Source organism: Lolium perenne, chromosome 4 (genome assembly GCF_019359855.2).
Source record: "Lolium perenne isolate Kyuss_39 chromosome 4, Kyuss_2.0, whole genome shotgun sequence".
Classification (NCBI taxonomy): Eukaryota; Viridiplantae; Streptophyta; class Magnoliopsida; order Poales; family Poaceae; genus Lolium; species Lolium perenne.
Genome location: NC_067247.2, coordinates 24,836,042 through 24,854,354, shown reverse-complemented (window position 1 = coordinate 24,854,354; position 18,313 = coordinate 24,836,042). Strand labels below are relative to the sequence as shown.

Sequence of the window (18,313 nt, the reverse complement as noted above, 5' to 3'; positions counted from 1 at the left end):
AATAACTCCTTATAGTTGCATCCCTATCAAGGCCATATAATATCTGGATCATTTTCTTTCTTCTACTCTAATTAGCTACAACATGCAAGTAATGAGTTGTATTCCTATCTCCTACTATATCTCTATCCCTAGACCTTCCCTAGACCTTTGCCTTTACTTCCTCAATAACCCATTAGTTATTAAGCTCTGTAAAGATTGTATTCAACCTGTCTTTTTCCCCATCAGTCAGGGAGAGGTTTTCAGCCTTGATGTCTAGGAAATAATATTCCTCCATCAACATCTTTTTATGTTTCCTAATATCTGCTATAAGATTGGCACTCCAGCCTTTAGCAAGTTTTCTAAACAACCTAAGCTTACTCTGCCACCCATTCCATAATAGCTGCTGTTCATTCTTTTGTTCAGACGTGCGAGTTCGTGCTCTGCCACTCTAGGTTTTGTTTTGTTTGACATTTACCCCAAGCCCTGTATACAACATGATTAACAATACAGTGTACGATATTAGCATGCCAACCCGCAATTCTGTGCTCCAAAGACTAATGCAACAGCAAACTAGAATAAATTCTGATGTTTAATATCTCGAGCTTACAAACTGCTGTAGTAAGTATGAACAGATGAATTATAGAGAGCAGATAACGAAACGAGACGACGTGCGGGGCGTACGGCACATTCACAGCCCGATGGACTCCAGCACGGAGGGGATGGCGACGGTGGCGGCGCCGTCGACGACGAAGTTGTGCCCGCTGACGTACCCGGCCTGGTCGGACGCGAGGAACAGCGCCGCCTCCGCCACGTCGGCGGCGCGCAGCACCTTCCCGCGCAGCATGCTCCCGGCCTCCGTCATTGCCTCCATCTCCTCGGCGCCCACCCCGGCCAGCGTGAGGCTGAGCGGCGTGGCCACGCCGCCGGGGGACACGAGGTTGACGCGCACGCCGTGCCGACCCAGCTCCCCGGCCGCGGAGCGCACCAGGCCCAGCAGCGCGTGCTTGGACGCCGTGTACGACGCGGGGCCGTACCCGCCCTGCACGCACGCCACGCTCCCCGTGCACACGATGGCGCCGCGCGTCCCCGCGGCCACCATGGCGCGCGCCGCGTGCTTGACGCACGCCGCCGCGCCGCGGAAGTTGACGGCCATGACGCGGTCCAGCGCCGACAGGTCCATGTCGGTGACGGAGCCCGTGAGGAGCAGAATGCCGGCGTTGCTGAGCATGACGTCCAGGCGGCCGTGCGCGGCCACGGCCGCGCCCACCGTGGCCTCCACCTGGGCCTCGTCCGTCACGTCGCAGCGCGCGTACGTGCATGGCGCGCCGATGGAGGCCGCCAGCGCCTCGCCGAGCGCGTCCTGGATGTCCGCGATCACCACCGTGGCGCCGCTCGCCGCGAACAGCCGCGCCATCGCCTCGCCGATGCCGCTCGCTCCGCCCGTCACGATCACCACCTTGCCGTCGAACCTGCGCGCGCAAACAATCACGCACCATCATCGCATCGCACGTCGATCGTATCCAACAGCTCGATCGAGCTAGACGGATTGCAGAACGAACAGACCACTCACCTTGGCTTCGACATGACGGCCAACTGTTTTGATCTGCACTGCACTGCTTGAACTCAAGTTGGGCAGGATCGATGTGCTTCGGATGCGTTTATATAGGGCAATGGTTGATTAATTTTGCAATAATCTAGCCGTGTCAGCATTATAATCACAAGATAGAAATGTTTAATTGGGCCTATGTTTGCAATTTGTACTAGACAAATAGTACGTGAGAAATTGGATGAGCGTTGAATAGAGAAGAGGAGCCGTCGAAAGGGAACTTTTGAAGCAAGAAAGTCAATCAGTGGAGGCGGCTGGAAGTCGACAGGGAGGAACAGTTGGTGATGGGGAGCATGTGGCGTGGCGGCCATGGACAGACACCTTCCTCGGCTATGGCTGGCATGCTTCCTTCCCTCTCCCTGTGCCAGCAGCTACTGCTCAACTGACAAGTACGACAGCGGTAACATTTTAACATTGTCATGTCGTTGCATATACAATGTCGTTAGTCGGTAACTTATGGATCAATCTTAAGATGGAGATTAGTTTATCGACCGATTAATCAATTTTATTGGTTGGCTATTTATTGATTTTTTTTGTAAATCCTAATTTTCGGCACCCAAATTTCTATAAGAAGTCGTTTGGAAGCCAGGTTTTCATTTCATTTGTAGCATTTTGAAATGAATACATGTATTCATTTCATTTACATTGTAATTCCAGAAATGGACACTTGTTTGGTTGCCACAGGAATTGCAAATGACAGTAGAATTCAATATTGAATTTGTTTGGTTGCCACAGGAATTGTGAATGACAGGTTTCAGTTCGGAATTGTGATTACACATGGCATCATTTTGCTGGATTTCCCAAATGAAATGATGGCCCAATTCTGTGGCAACCAAACAGCCCACCTATGGAATTTTAAAATGAATTCACGATTCCAGACTCAAATGATGGATACCAAACGACCTCTAATATGCAATGTAAAAAATAATATTGGAACATTGAGCATAAGTATAGCCTTGATTTCTTGAATTTGGATCAATAAAAATAGAAAATTTAAGCTAGTGCATAGTTCTAGAAAACTACATGACGAAAATATCGACTGCCATATCAAACCTTAGTGAAATTTCACTAAAAATCACCTGAAATATCGATCATCGAACTAAAAATTGGCCAAAATGTCGGTGCCGGCAATAAATTAGCTATATGCCAAAATCTTAACGGCTACCACCCAATTCACGACAAATCGGTATCTCGGCCTGACTTTTTGAATAGTGTGTATATACATGTTTGCTTGATTAGAGCATCTCCATCGCGTCCCACACACCGACGACTCCAATAGCGTAGACCTAATAGAAATTTTGGCCTAAAATAAATTAAAACTCACACATAAAAATAGAAATGCAAGTCAAGTTTTTCGAATAACAATTCAACGTCTAGTTCGGCTAACACATCCCGCCACCAATTTGCTATCATAGTCCGGCTACAAAAATATAACTTGAGCTTCATGACCAAGTAGATCAAATGACCAGTCTGAAGTGCGGACACCTCCATCACATCCAGATCGTCGACCATCGACGGCTCAACATTGACCGGTGGCTCCTCTAGCACGGACGGCGTTGCCGCTGCTGCTAACGATGCTCGGGTAGCCAACACCTCCTTGCCAATGCGCTCGCGGTACATATGCCCTCGTCAATGGATCCATGTCGTACATGTCCGCTATCAAGATCTTTGCTTGTTGCGTCATCTTGGCTAATGCATTGTGCGATGCTTCATTCATGGCCTTCATCATGCCGGAATTGGCTTCCATCTTAGTGGCTTCCACCTTCTCCCTCTTGAGCCCCAACTTCACGTCTTGCTTGTCCAACATGGCCCTCTACATGGCGGCGCCATTTCATCCCTCTCTTTGTTGTCGGAGGAGAAATATGAAACCATCTTCTCAATGATGGCATCAAAGTTGGCCGATGAGGACGCACCATTCCTGTTGGCCTTAGTCTTTTTGTTGCCAATTTGGTGACCGGCCAAGGCTGCTGTGGAGGGGACATGTCCATCTTCCTCATCGCCGTCTCCTTTGAGAGTGAGCTGGACCTTGTCCCACTTTTTCACACCTTAAAGCTTCTTGAAGCAATGCATGAACGAAATGCATGTCCTCGTTGTTGTCCTTATACGCAGTGAGCGCATCGCACATCTAGCAAACAAAAGATTCGCTTTGGCGTTTCTGCGATTTGTTGGTCTATATGGACAAGTCGCAATGATCTCGTTTTTAATAAAAATACTGGCACTAATTTTTTGCAGGTTATCCGATGGGCTGCTCATTGGATTCAACAATGGGTTTTCCTCCTTCCATTGGAGTTGCGGGAGGATATGGTTACTGGATGCAACCGGATGCTAGTGGTTGCTCAGGATTGCTTTTTCCAGGCTACTGGGTGGCGGCATCTTAATAGAATAGCCAATGCATAGCTCTTCTATAGGCCGTGTTTTCTTTTGGTTGATCTTAGTATCGACTCTACATTTTGATTGATTGTAATGATTGATCTTTGTTGAACTCGTATTTTTGATTAATAATAAAGAAGCCGTGTGCATCAATTGATGCAGAGGCTGGGGCGATGCTCCCTTATCGAAAAAAAAGCAAAGAAGATGGCAATGCATCAATACAGGCTTCTCGAATTGACATGTGCACAAGATAAGACCGGTACTTACGTTGTCCACGATGGCCTTGCCACTCTCCTTCCTCGATATGACCTTCTCAAAGTGGCCATGAATTTTTTTGCACGCCGCCTTGATGATCCCCCACCGATGCGAATGGTCGACTCATTGCGGATCATGTGGATCGAAAAATAATCCCCAAATTGCTTCCTCTCATTAAATTGGGCATATATGCACTTGTAGTACTTGCCAAAGGTTTGGTTATCATCGACGGGGAAGACCGGTGTCGTCGGCTACATGCCTGCCTTCACTTCCATTTCCCAGACGTTGAGGTCGAGGTGGAAGCCCTCGCGACATGGTGACATGGTGGTAGGATTGGCGGTCACATCCATGTCACCAAACTCGGGGGGTGAAGCGCATCTGTGGTAGCAGCGGCTCGGTGAAGAAGACCAATGGCAACGGGGATGTGCTCCTTCTAAAGCTGCCGGCTTGGCCCCCACGACTATGCCCAATTACGGGGAAGTTGTCGCCCACGCATTCGGATTGCGCGCCTCCTCAGATGAGGCAGACCTGCGCCACTGCCTCCGTAGCCACCGCCTTTGCCTGATTGTCCTAGCTGACCAGGCGGCGCCTCCTTCGTTTCGCCTTTACATTCTGGCACCGGTTGCGGTGGGCCTGCCACTCTTCCTCTGTCATGGTTGTCATGTTCTCCTTCAGCGGGGGCCTTGCGTGGCTTCGTTGGCGCCATCACCTACTTTTTCGGAGGCATGCCGGAAGCGGCAGCGGTGAGGTCGAGGGCGTGCTTTGGGCGCAAGCTGGAGAGGTAGGCGGGAACTGAAGTGGCGGACGGGAGAATGAAGCCACGAAGCACCCACTTACCGCCGCGACTATAAAGACCGGTGTTGGAGTGCCCTATATATTCTATTAAGCTCCAAAATTAAACGGCTACTTTTAAAACACGCTAGTGTGGTTTAGAAACCATGCTGGACCTGTATGATTATTGAGGTTGCTACTGAAAACGTCGGTGAAGATGCTCCTGCTGAGACGGGATAATGGATGGACAAATCTAGAGTTGGATCTGTGATCTGCGACCCATGCAGTTCCTGCTTTCTTCTAGAAACAAGTTTGGATAATATACTGTTTGTACTAATCTGGAGCCTCGGATCAGGATGTCATGTCGGCGACAAAATTTGAAGAAAACGGCATATCGTTCCTTTCCAATTTCTAAGGCTGTGTGGTCAAAACCAAATGCGAAAGCATGGAGGCGTGCGGCGTCGAACTCGCAGGAATTTCTGTGCTTGCTTGGTTGAGGCTGTTCGTCGCCGGCTGGCCGGTGGAGTATACTACTACTAGTAGACAGAGATCGACACGCGCTGCTCAGATCCAGAGAAGAGACAGAGTTACTTGTCTGCGGACGGAGATGGTCAACCGTCCTTTTTCGTCGGATCTCGCGCCATCAACGTCCTGAACTCGAGTTTCTGAATAAAGTCAATGGGTGGTTAAGGGCTCTGCTGATTGGTTTGATTTAGCAGCCGGTCTGAGTGTCTGACCTCGCCTTGATCACCGAAAATAATTTTATGGGATCTGGTCTATAAATCCAGGCATGTGGATCAACTTAGCTATTGACACGTGGTAAACTGATAGTATTTTAAAAATAGACAAACAAATTCTGTTCTTTCTCTCTCTTCTTTTTTTGAACTGTTCTTTCTCTCTCTTCTAGCAACGTGCAATTGTTGAAGTTGGCCGCCGGATGGCTTGGAGTCGAGGCCCGCATTTTTACTCTCTCTCTCAAACAAATCGTTGTAGCTCTCGTTTGTGCAGTGAGGTAAATACATTTTTCATCCCACAACTTGCATCAAAAAGAAATTTTGACATAAAGGACCACCTACCCCAACGAATTGTCAGAAAAGACCACCTCCAAATAAAATTGCCAAAAAAGACCACCTCATTATGGCGGCAGGGCCTGCCAGGCAACACGTGGCACCTACCGCCGCAGCCCGTGGCGGCAAGCCCTGCCGCCGTTAGGCTGCGACGGAATGAGTGGGCCATGCCACCTCTGCTCCTGGCGGCAGGTTCATGTATGAAGGGTGGTGGGCTGTGCCGCCACAGCCCCTGGCGGCAAGCCCTGCCGCCATTAGGCTGCGACGGAATGAGTGGGCCATGCCACCTCTGCTCCTGGCGGCAGGTTCATGTATGAAGGGTGGTGGGCTGTGCCGCCACAGCCCCTGGCGGCACCACTCGGTAGATCATAGGTGGCCAGTACGGAACAATCCCTGGCATGGATGCAACGCCATGTACCACCTGCTACATAGCTGTGTCGAATACACTAGCAAAAATATATACGTAGACTACCGTATAGCCGCCCGGCCGGCAGCATAGGACACCAAATCTTTAACCAAACCATGGGCCATCTGCGCTGAGCGATCGTTTGCGTCAGCGTGGACACCGAAAATACGTTGGAACCTAAAATATTTCTTCATTACAATTGATTGGCTAAAAGGACCATCTTTACAGAGATGGTTAGTCGAGTTAACCTAAAACTACAACGGCCGTACCTACTCGCCGATGCGCGGTCTACCACGGCCGGGGTTACTCGCAGTCGCGCTACCTACTACTGGCCGCCGAAGGGGCCGGTGCCGTCGTCCACCATATATAGCCACAGCGGGGCGGGAAACGGCGTTGCCGCGCATGTCGTTTCCCGCGCTGGCAAAACGCCGACGAAATGCGCCAATCTGTTGGGAACGCGCCAGGATAGGCCCGAAGCGCGAGTTCTCACCATCGGCGAACGACCACGAAGCCGGCGGCTTTCAACATGGGGCCGTCGGCGGCCATCCGCGACCGGATCTACGTCACCGACGTGGTGGCGCAGATCTTCTGGGAGGCCGGCGCCCCAATGTCGTGGGGCGACGTGCACCTACCCCACCGTCTGTGCACGCCTAGAGGAGATCCATAGGGGGCGCGCGCAGCTGTCCGCGGACCTCTGGAGGACCCCGCCTACAGCGACACGAGTCCCTACTGGAACTTGTGGTTCGAGGTGGAGCACGATGCGCGCGGGCGCACCTGCTTCACCTCGGCGACGGCGAGGCCTCGCGCGCAGCCGCGCACGCCGGCTAGGAGGGCTGGCCGCCGCCCTGGCGGCCTCTACATCGACGAGCCCGCGGCTAGCCGCGGGCCACGCTAGCGCCACAGGCCCAGCCCGAGGAGGATAACGACTCCGAGCTGCAAGCCGCCCTCGCGGTGTATCGTGAGGTCAACGACCTCGAGGAGCTGGCCAAATGGCCGCACCTTGCTGAGGTGTTGCGCGCCTCGGCACTGGAGGAGGCGGCCAGGAAGGCCAAGCAGGACGCCGACGCGTAGGCATTTCTCGCCATGGCGCGCCGGCAGGAGGATCCCACACGCCAGGCCGTGCTCCGGCACGAGGCGGAGCTGCAGGCCGCTGTGGCGGAGCAGCGGCAGAACGAGGCGGCACGGCTGGCACGCCTGCGCAGGCCGGCGATCCCTCCAGGCCCGCACTCCGCCTGGGAAAGGGCGCAGTGGTCACCCTGGCCGGAGTCCCCGACGCCCTCCGACGTGTCCAACCGGAACAACGCGTCGCCGCCGGGGGGGGGGGGCATCGTCCTCATCGACGGCGTCGACGAGAGTACTACTGGGAGTTGGGTGGCGCATCGGCAGCCACAGCGTCCCAAACCCTAGACTAATGTTTCCTTTTTTTTTTTGTTTAAAGCCCATATAGGGCTTTCTTTTGTGTAAAAATTGTTCAAAATAGGCTAAGTTTAAATAAACTTTAGTTTAAATTTAATTTGTTTTTGTTTTTTGTTTTTGTTTTTTTTTTTTGCTGTCTTTGACTTTTGCGCTATGTCCGCACGTTGAACGCAGTGCGCGATCCAAATGGATCGTCGGCCGTGTTCACGCGGCCACTCAAACGGCTCAATCCAGACAGGCGAACACGTCCGGTTTGGGTCATAGCGAGGTTGAACTGTTGAAGATGCCCTCGTGTGAATTCGATCTAAATCGGACAAGATGCAGCTAGCTGACCATGAATATCACATGAACCGATAGTAATCAGGACGTACAACAGCAAATTCACCGCATGCATCGGCCCTGGACCAGACTACGCCACGTCAGGGGGTGCCACCTTCAGCTATGGCGGCATGTCCCATATTTGACGTCCGCCGTCTGCAGCTGTTTATCCTCCCTAACGTGTCGCCACCCCTAACAGCGGCAGGGCCTGCCGCCACGAGCTACGGCGGCAGGTGCCACGTGTCGTCTGGCAGTTCCTGCCGCCACTGTGTGGTGGTCCTTTTTGGCAATTTCATTCACATATGGTCCTTTTTGACAATTCGTTGAGACAGGTGGTTATTTATGTCAAAACTTCGCATCAAAAAAGCATTTTAGTCCCACAACTTGTAAAATGTGCATAGGTGGCCGATGCATAATAATTGACACGATTTTAATTTAAATTTGATGTGAAACTACGACACTTGTTATTGCATTCAGCATTGCTTCTTAGCACAAGAGATGGAGCCGTACCCGAAATAAGAATAGGCACCGTTGCACATTCAACCGTTTGAACCCTCACCTTCCAGGTGAGAACAGAAACAACATAGGCTCCAAGCTGTCAGCCAGCATAGGTCACCTACAAAGATGATCCAAGAACTGCATGCAGTACTATTTGGATCCCATTGAGCCGAGACACCTCATAGGCTATAGACCAATCCCAGTTGCAAAAATGGCACACAATGAAGCACACTTATCACAAAATTCGTTGCCAAATTGTGGTGTCCTGAAAAGGATTAAACAAGCCCTAGCTGACCATGTTCAGGTGAGGCAAAACCTAACTGATCGATGTTTCCAACATGCCATACACTTGTTCACCTGAATCTATCTTCTTATCTCTGAAAATAAATTGCAAAAAAATTCAAGGGTACTAGCTAGCAAGACTGTATAATGATTCAGGGTATAAACCAGATTGGAAGAGAGTACTCTAAAGTAAATTTACGCGGGAAGCGCCTCCTCTTATTGCATTTTTTGTGAAAGTCGTACACGCCACCCATGTAGTTACTGGAATGCCTACTCCCGTTGATCAACGCCCAGGATAGGTTGAAGCTTGTATCATCGTCCAGGTAATAGATGTTACCTACTTGCAGCCTGTCGAACTGAGACACCTCGTAGGCCCTGGAGCAGCCCCGACCGAGTAAGAGGACCCGGCCAGGAAGCGCGTGGAGCTCCTCCCAGGAAGATTTAGAGTCCCCAGCAGCAAGGTTCATCTCAAAGATCCTGAACTCGCGACGCCGCTTGGGCCTGAAGAGCCGCAGGATCATTAGCAGCTTTCCACGGGACTCCACCAGATAGCGGGACATGCTGTGCGTATAGGGCAGGTGGCTATTGGGCTTGTAGTCAGCACGCTTCTGAACCGGGTAGGAGGTACGGGACATCACCAGAGGGTGACCGCTGACGGCGTTGGGAGCGTACAGCACAACATCCTCTGTGCTGGAGAGGACATGGAAACCTTCCTTTGTAATAGATGATGTCCTCGATCACGTCCATATCATGCCTGCATCCAATCCAGTGTCCGTTCATCCCTGTCCGCCAGAACGCTATGCTGGAAGCGCTGGAAACGTGTGCAGCGGCGAGGAAGCCCTCCGTCAACGGCGTGCCCAAAAAGGTGACGGTGTTGATGACCATACGGTGCTCACACTTGGTGTCGACCCAGCCGTGCTCGCTGGGAATCCTAAGCAAGTTAGGGAGAGGAACCATGGCGCCGGAGCAGAGGTTCGCCGCCGCGTACCCTCCCTGGTCCAAGGCGAGGGCGACCCAGCCACCCTCGTGGGAGCCGCATAGGCGCGCTGTATGAACGCTCTTCGGGAGGTATAGGCGACGGGTGGCCCCGGAGTGGAGGCTTAAGAAGGAGGGTGAAACAAGGGACGGGAGAAGGAGACACGGGAGCTGGCACGGCGCGGCTTTATGGACCTGCGCTGCAGAGCGCCACGCGCGGCAGACAGCAGCGAAGTAGACACGGTCGGCGGGGCAGATGAGATAGCGGAGGATGATGTCGAGAAGCTCAGGTGGGAGGCCGTCCGACCATGGACAGCAAGGTTCACAACCGTGGGGCATGGTGGGATTTGGGGGCAGCCACGAAGCGTCACTTTGATTTGGCCGCAGCCTCGGTCCGGTGACAGAAGTAGATTTCCAGTAACGTTCGCCAGTTGAAACAAACTCTTGATCCTCACGAGTTGCCGCAACAAACCTGTAAATATGGATCCTCGTCAAAAAAAAAAATCCCCTGTAAATATGGAGGTGTACATACTTTATTGTGGATAAATGGAGAAGCCAAGTTCCAATATCCACTCATCAGAGAAAAGAAAAAAATGAGTGCTAGTCACATTTCTTACACGTTTCAATCTCACGCCTAAGCTTGCAATGTTCAAACACAGAAACCAGGCCGAGAGTTAAGAACAGTTGAATAGATGTACTCTAAAATCCACATTTTGTCTGATTGTATTCATAAAAATTCTTCACAGGTCAAAAGAGCTAGATAATGAAAGAGTGGAAAGGATGTTACCATGTACTGGTGTGTCCGTGCTATATCCAGAACAGCTTTCCAGGGGCTAAAACAACAACAACAAAAACAACGGGAGTCTTTCCAAGTTCAGTTCAGTCAGAGGAGATGTCCATGGCTGCAGTAAAAGATATGTTACGAAGTTAGCAATGTACTCACTGTCTCTTGGTAATGCATTTTAGAAAAAAGTTAGAAAACCAAAAATGGCCAATTCATATGAATTAGCTGGGTGGGGATAATGCAAATAAGGTGTACCATACAATACATTGTATGCCAATAAACAATCATGTCTCTCGAATATTAGCTGTTTGCGCTGTGAAAATAAATGATGAAACAAACATGTTGATATACTTCACAAATATTACGGAGTAGTTGTGTGCCCAGACTCTCCCAGGTTGGCCACAATATTAATGAAATAATGAGATTGTGCCTACAATTTGAACCTATCCAGAACTCCTTACTCTTGCTAATTATGCTAGAGAGGTGAAGCCAATTGCTGTTTGTTTGGGCGCAGGTCCAAGCCAAGCATTGTGTCTCAAAGTATGTCGTCCAGAAACAAACTATCATTGCCCACTACTGAAGAAATTGGTGCAATCTTAGGCAGATACTATGAGACATGAACCAATCATTTTTGTCAAAACGAAAGGCCATAGTTTTGAAGGCGGTAAGGTGACCTAAGGCATTTTACCCATGCCTAAGTACCTACATCGGGCAAAATCCCAAGGCGCTGGGGGTAAATGGTTGGGGGAGGGGGTGTGGCTATCGCCGAAGCGTCACGTTAGGGACACCTTAAAACCCATGCGAAAGACAAATGGCATATGAAGTTCATAACTTAACCTGTACTATGTACTCCCTCCGTTCGCATTTAATTGACGCGGGACATGCAGAAATGCTTTACTGACTATCCTATACTCTGCGTCAATTAAACAAGAACTGAGGTAGTATGTACTAGTACTGGATTCCACTTCCTCACTGTACCACAGGATGCTTAGAAAAACTCTAAATGGAGAAGGGTACGAAAAGCCATGAATCAAACCTAGTTATGAAAGACTAAATGGTTTCCGTTTATCTTTCAGAATTGCTTCAGAGCACTATGAGGAGAGACAGAGAGCCCATGTCATGTACAGCAGCACGCCGTCATGGTTAAAAACTTAAAATGCACTCTAACTGAACAAAGATACACAATGAAAATACAGCTGGCTCTATTAACAATCAGAATCAAATACATTCACGGAAACATTAGAAATAATTGGGGCTGCTACTCGATTTTCTTAGAAGTTCCAATACCACTCTGTCCAGAACAGATAAAATTGGTCTGACAATCATATGCGTAGCTGTTGTTACTTAAAATAAAACGCACATCAATTCTTTAGAATTAGTAATATTAACTCAGGGTGGGAATGGGCCGGGTCGGCCCATCGGGTCTCTCGCCCAACCCAAGAAAACAATGTCGTTGGGCTAGACTGGGACACCACAGACCAGACGCATGCGCGGCGTACGTAGAGCCCTCCGCTGATCCGCTCGGCGTCTGGTCTATGGTGTGGTGTCCCAGGCTAGTCGGGATGAGAAAAGCAGAATCTGAGAGATCGGAGATTCCAGGGATTGGGGCCGATCATGATCATGGTTTTTACCAGCCCGGCGGCGGCGTATCAACCGCCCTTCTTTTTTTACGCCGGGACACGAAAGGCCCAGAAGAATCAGCCGCGCTTAGTGGGCCGGCGGCCCAATGGACTGCTTCGTTCGCTAGGTCCTCCTGCCCGCACTCGCTCCACGCCTCCACCCGGACGTTCTTTCGGTTTCTCTTCCCACTCCGGCTCCGCCGCCGCCGCCGTAAGCGATGGACCGCGCTCCGGCGAACGGCGAACCCGCGCCGCCACCGCCGGCCCCTCCTCCGGGACGCTGCCACTTCTGGCTCCCCAGCAAGCGCCGCCACTGCGCCAACTCCCCGCTCCGATCCACCCAGTAAGCAACCCAGCTGACCTCCCCCCATTGAACCCATACTCACCACTCACCACCCCCCCTGCTCCCCAGGTACTGCGGGAACCACCCGCCGGAGTCCTCCTCCTCCTCCTCGCGCCGCCGCGTGCCCTGCCCCGTCGACCCCTCCCAGTAAGCCCCTGTACCACACCACTCTCAGCTAGCTCCAGCCCCTCTACCCACCCCGCGCGCTGACCCCCACCTCCCCCTCCTGCGCAGCACGGTGTTCGAGGACAACCTGGAGGCCCACGTCGGCAAGTGCCCCTTCCGGAAGCACGCCAACGCGCTCGCCGCGCAGCCGTACTACTCCAAGGCCATCAACTCCGGCGGCGGCGGCGCCGCCCTCACCTCCGCCGCCAAGCGCGCCGCCGTGCACAAGCTCTCCGAACAGGAGTTCCGGGGCCTGGTCGCGAAGATCCGGTCCGCGCACGCGTCGGCGGCCGTCCAAATGCGCGACTCGCACGTCGCCCCGGTTGCCTGCGACAAGTGGATGAAGGGGCAGGTTGATAGGTGGGTGGGTGCTTTGGCAGTTTGAGGTTTCAGGGAGTGTAATCGTGTAAACACCGGGTTTCTGAGTGATTTTTTCCTCTTGGTGTGTTGGACAGGACGGTGCCGTACCAGGAGAAGCACGTTGTGCAGCAGGTGTCCATTGTCGGGAACATGGAGGCATTCGGTTTGCTGCCGAGGGGAGGAGCCGGGGATGCGGCGGCGGAGAACGCTCTGGCAGTTGTTGAATTTGGTGCTGGGAGGGGTTACTTGACTCAGATGCTGGCGGATTGTTATGGCATTAAGAATATCTTCTTGGTTGAGAGACGGTCGTACAAGCTCAAGGTCAGTTTATGTGCACCAACTACCTTGGTTTGGGGATTAGGGGCTACAACTTTACATTATGTTCAGGGTTGGTCCCTGTTGGTTACCAATTTTTGCTGAATGCAGCTTCATTTTGGTGTTGAAAGTTTGAACGGTAGAGCTTATTTCTATGCCTGGTTAGCTTGTTAGGATTCAATATGTAGCGGACTTTCCATTTTAAAGGCACTCAAACTTGAATGTAATGGCTGGTTTTTTGTACCATAATAACTCTAGCAAAAACTTCTTTTAAATTCGGGAATATAAATCGGCAGTGTTTACAATATTTCATATTATTGTTATGCTCAGCAACTATCATTAACTCATTACTTTGGCAATCAGGCATCAAAGCGAAGACACCTCAGACTTGTTAACCAAACTACCAACTGATGTAATCATATAGGTTGTTTGTAGTGATTATGACTATGATTTCAAATCACTACCCTTTCTTAATATAAGACCAACTCAGATTGATTGAGGTTAATTTTCAGGCATTGCTGGCACCTTGATAAGTACAGTAAATATGGTATATACAGAACACATTTGTTTCTTACTCCGGCAGCCAAATAACTTGTTATGTTAAATCTAATTTCACCATGATTATTCATCCTTTCAGAGCAAATTCAGGATTAGTTCTTTCACTCCGTCGTTAACTGCTCTTGTTGTCTCTTTCCTTTCCCCAAATTTGTAGGCTGATCGAAGTTTAAGACAAAATGAGGGTGTTACGTTGGAGCGTTTAAGAATAGATAGTAAGATTTCTTTTCATCCTTTATTGGACGGGTGAGATAAGGGCATTTGAATGGCTTGCAAGAACCTTTTGGCACTCAGTATCTCATTCGTGTGTTTGCTTATTTATCTGCGTGCTACATCTATGCATTTGCAAACTAAAATTTGCATATACTATAGTATTTTGTACTTCAATATAAATGCAGTTGAGGATTTAAACCTACATGGAGTACAAACATTGATTGGAAGTCAGTATCTAGCAATTGGAAAACATCTATGTGGGCCTGCAACAGGTGATTATTGTATTTGATGTAATGTTTCGTGTTCAGGTATAGTGATATAAAACTGCGTCAGATTAGCTGAACGTATCTAATTATTTGATTATTTCCTGCCCAGATATGACCATGATGTGCTGTCTTCATGAACAACACAATTATACAGAAGAGAAAGGCCACGATAAATGTCGCCTACAGGGCCTTGCTTTAGCCACCTGCTGCCACCATCTTTGCCAATGGAAGCATTATGCAAGTAATTCCCTGCTTGCCTTTCTATTTGGATATATCATGCCACACACTGCTTAGTTACATATCTAGTACTAACAAAGCTGTTTGAATTGCTTTGAAGAGAATAACTTTTATCTTGTGATTGCAGATAAAGCTTTCCTCTCAGGACTAGGGATTGCGGAGGAAGAGTTCCATGCCATGACATGGTTTAGCAGTTGGGCTGTGGATGGTGATCACAGCTCCCAGGACTCTTTGGAGGCTGAAGACTCATCTTCTGAAGTCAGGTAAGCCTTAGCTTCGGTCTACATTTTAGTCACTGTAGAAGACCTTCTGTTAGAACCTTGGTAGGATCCTTATTGTCACTCTTGCATTATTTCTGAGGCTAGCAGAAGTTTGAATTCGAGCAACACTGCAAAAACAAATAAGTGTCAATTAAGCTTTATCTCTGCTTCAGTAATTGCAAAATATCTCGTGCTCCAATCTTGGTAGGATACGTGTTATCATCAAATCTTGTGTTACAATCTTGTTAGGATTTTGTTATCACCTTTGCACTATGTCTGTCTAGCAAAAGTTTAAATTCGATCAACATTTCAAAAATTCTGCACCATTTTGTATGTCTGATACCTAGTCACAACTAATGGTGCCACTGAAACCTTGATATATTTTTAACACCAATGTTATTGGAGAAGGGACAGAGAAACCAAGAAGCCCGATCTGGAGTTCACCGGAATCGAGAGAATTATTCGTGGTATGCCAGGCGAGGAGAGGAATGCTCTGGGATTTATGTGTAAAGATATTATTGACAGCGGGAGGCTGCTATGGCTTAGATCCAAGGGTCTAGATGCAGACCTTGTAAGTTACGTTCCATCGAATATTTCCCCGGAGAACCATTTACTCATCGCCAAGTGTAGGTCTTAATTGGGATAAGCAATTTGTACCTCAACTACGAGGAAAATGGCTGAGTTTTGTTGTAAAATGATTTTGTGTTTACAAAAGGTCATCAAGATTATGGACTCCAGACCAAAGGTATTTTACCATAAAAATATTGCGATGAACATTCTTTATCGACTTTGGCGCTAGCCCTCCTGCTGCATCATTCCGCCGCCGGAGCTGTTGGTCGAGTTGGAGCTGGTTTTCGTGGGAACGGTGCCGCCAACCTGGCCTCCAAGGAGCTCGCGGGCCTTGCCAGCGGCGTCGCCATGTACGCACGCCCCTGCCACGTGCCACCACCTACTTCTCTAGTTCCCAGTTGACCGGAATCTCGCACCACTCGGCCTTGTGCGGTGTATGAGTGTGAGGTGGTGCGCGCCGGTGAGAGGCAGGGGCCACACCTCGGTGAGGCTTGGGAGAGGCGTGCCGGTGAGAGGCAGGGGCCATGCGCCGATGAGGCTAGGGAGAGGCGCGCCGGGAGGAGAGGAAGGGCACTGGGAGAGGGAAAACCTTATCGCTTAATCGACTTTGCGGTTTAGCCCTCTTTGATTTATTAATTGAAATAGTCCATCTATCTAATGCAATGGCTGACAGGTAGGTCCCATTAGTATCCACATCAGCGAATACATCGATGTACACACGCCGGTGACCGCCGATGAGCCTCTCAGCCTTATTTAGTGACCGTAGAATGTGTATTCCTATGTACGATGATGGAGGCGGGCTAGGGTGTCGACCCCCTATGTATTTTACTCTTTTTATTACCACCACCAAGTTGAGCTCCCGCCTGGTATTCTTTTCCATCCTGAGCCTCCTGACCGCACCACGTGGAGGATCCTTTAGTTCCGGTTTATATTTGAACCGGAACTAAAGGTGGAGGCCTTTAGCCCCATTGCACAGTCCCGGTTGCGCAACCGGAACTAAAGGTCCTAACGCACCGGGAATAGAGCCCCTTTTTCTGCTAGTGTGAACGACATACAACATGATTCAGTTATAAGCTAAAAAAAACTGAGAACGACCTACAAACATGATTCATGTTGGATATCTTTGACGTTTGATAGAAACATTAGAATGATTATGCTGCAAAAGCAAATCCCAAGCATGCTTCCTTTGCATCTAGCTCTCTTGTTGCTTCCTTGCTGAACGTTTGTTGTACACATACCAGAGCATCGCGGATCCTCCAAGCACCGTGGCACTGCAGTTATCACCACATATAATCAATGGATATGAACATTTATTATACTTAACAAACGTTACTACTCCCTCCAATCGGAATAGATCAACACAAAGTCGAGGCAAGGCTAGCGAGTAGCCGAGTACGCATAGATAGACACGTGTTTATTAAATCCAACTGGAGGTAGTAGCTTGCTGATCACTTAGCGGAGGGAGCTGGGGCTTACCAGCACACTGAAAACGCACTTCCACCACCACCAGCCATTGGTCGTGGCACCCGTGGCGATGGCCGTCTTTGAGGACCTCCATGGCCTTGCCCATTTGAAGATGTGGAGGAAGAGGACATACCATTGTGCCCACTTGAAGCTGTGGAGGAGGTACCGCCATGGCTGCCCCGACTTGAGCATTGTGCTTTCCGGTTTTCCGTCTCTGCCGCCCGACATGGCTCTAGTCGGAGTGACTCAAGTGGGGGTGGCTTAAGTTGGCGCAGCTCCAACTCCGCCGCCCTCTTCTCCATCTCGGCCTTACGCTTTGACCTCTGTGCCTCCCACTCAGCCTCCTGCTTTTCCTTCTCGGCCTGCTGCTTCTCGTTCTTCGCCTTCCACTTTGCCTTCTGCACCTCAAACTCCGCTAACATATCCGCCTCCCGCTTCTTGTTATGCGAGTTCCACTTTGCCTTTTGCGCCTCCCACTTGGCCTTCTCCTTCGCTTGTTGCTCATCCCACTTCTTCAATATGGCGTCAACCCGCTTCTTGTTTTCCGCCCGCTTTAGCCTCTCGGCCTCTCGCTTCTCGTTTTCCGCCTGCTTCAGCCTCTCGGCCTCCCGCTTCTCGTTTTCCACGCGCTTCACCCTCTCGGCCTCCCGTTTCTCGTTTTCTGCCCGCTTCACCCTCTCGGCCTCCCGCTTCTCGTTTTCCTCCCGCTCCACCCTCTCGGCCTCCCGCTTCTCGTTCTCCGCCTTCCTCTTGGCATCCCACTCTTCCCTCTTCACTCGCTCGGCCTCCCGCTTCTTCTTTTGCGCCTCCTGCATCTCGTAGCGGATAGTGCGGTCGTACGCGGCACGACGACCGGCGTCGTAGAGAACATCGTATGCGTCCTTGGCCCTACGGAACGCGGCTGCCGCGGCATCGCGGCCGGCAGCATCGGCCTGGGAGTGGTGGTCCGGATGATAGCGGTGGGCAAGGCGGAAGTAGGCGTTTTTGATGTCGCTCTTGCTGGCGTTGGGCTGCAGCCCTAGCGTTTGGTAGTGGTCGCTCATCGCCTCCTATCTCTGAGGTTGATTCATGGAGCGCGCGCGCGGAAGCAGAGAAGCACGATTCCTCCTTTTTATTCATGGTCCGTGTCGTGTCCTAACATGTTCTTTGAGTCCTGCACGCGCGCGTCCAAGCAGACAGCCTGTCCGGGATATAGGAGCCCGAACCGATCACGAGTTCT

The 18,313-nt window shown here is 50.4% G+C and overlaps 2 protein-coding genes and 1 pseudogene across 3 annotated transcripts; 1 reads left to right on the top strand and 2 right to left on the bottom strand.

Moving 5' to 3' along the window:
• Positions 1-550: 550 nt before the first annotated feature.
• LOC127291942 (short-chain dehydrogenase reductase 5-like) lies at positions 551-1,770 on the bottom strand. Its single transcript, XM_051321264.2, has 2 exons — positions 1,550-1,770; positions 551-1,448 (listed from the first exon to the last, which is right to left on the bottom strand). The coding sequence occupies exons 1-2, from the start codon at positions 1,561-1,563 to the stop codon at positions 668-670; spliced, it is 795 nt and encodes a 264-aa protein (XP_051177224.1). The 5' UTR covers positions 1,564-1,770; the 3' UTR covers positions 551-667.
• A 7,148-nt stretch (positions 1,771-8,918) lies between these two features.
• On the bottom strand, positions 8,919-10,893 carry LOC127291941 (uncharacterized; annotated as a pseudogene).
• A 1,596-nt stretch (positions 10,894-12,489) lies between these two features.
• On the top strand, positions 12,490-15,804 carry LOC127291940 (tRNA:m(4)X modification enzyme TRM13). Of its 2 annotated transcripts, none has more exons than XM_051321263.2 (9): positions 12,490-12,689; positions 12,759-12,836; positions 12,924-13,214; positions 13,310-13,535; positions 14,242-14,299; positions 14,483-14,569; positions 14,673-14,804; positions 14,928-15,063; positions 15,475-15,804. In XM_051321263.2, the coding sequence occupies exons 1-9, from the start codon at positions 12,565-12,567 to the stop codon at positions 15,695-15,697; spliced, it is 1,356 nt and encodes a 451-aa protein (XP_051177223.1). In that variant the 5' UTR covers positions 12,490-12,564; the 3' UTR covers positions 15,698-15,804. The 2 variants fall into 2 exon arrangements, with proteins under 2 accessions (XP_051177223.1, XP_051177222.1); XM_051321262.2 differs by having other exon boundaries at positions 12,491-12,689; positions 15,469-15,804.
• The last annotated feature ends 2,509 nt before the right edge of the window (positions 15,805-18,313 follow it).

Coding starts and splice junctions, on each gene's coding strand:
- LOC127291940 (XM_051321262.2), top strand. CDS start 12,565: ATGGACCGCGCTCCGGCGAACGGCGAACCCGCGCCGCCACCGCCGGCC. Junction 13,536..14,241: donor GACGGTCGTACAAGCTCAAG/GTCAGTTTATGT, acceptor CCAAATTTGTAG/GCTGATCGAAGTTTAAGACA. Junction 14,570..14,672: donor TCTATGTGGGCCTGCAACAG/GTGATTATTGTA, acceptor TTTCCTGCCCAG/ATATGACCATGATGTGCTGT.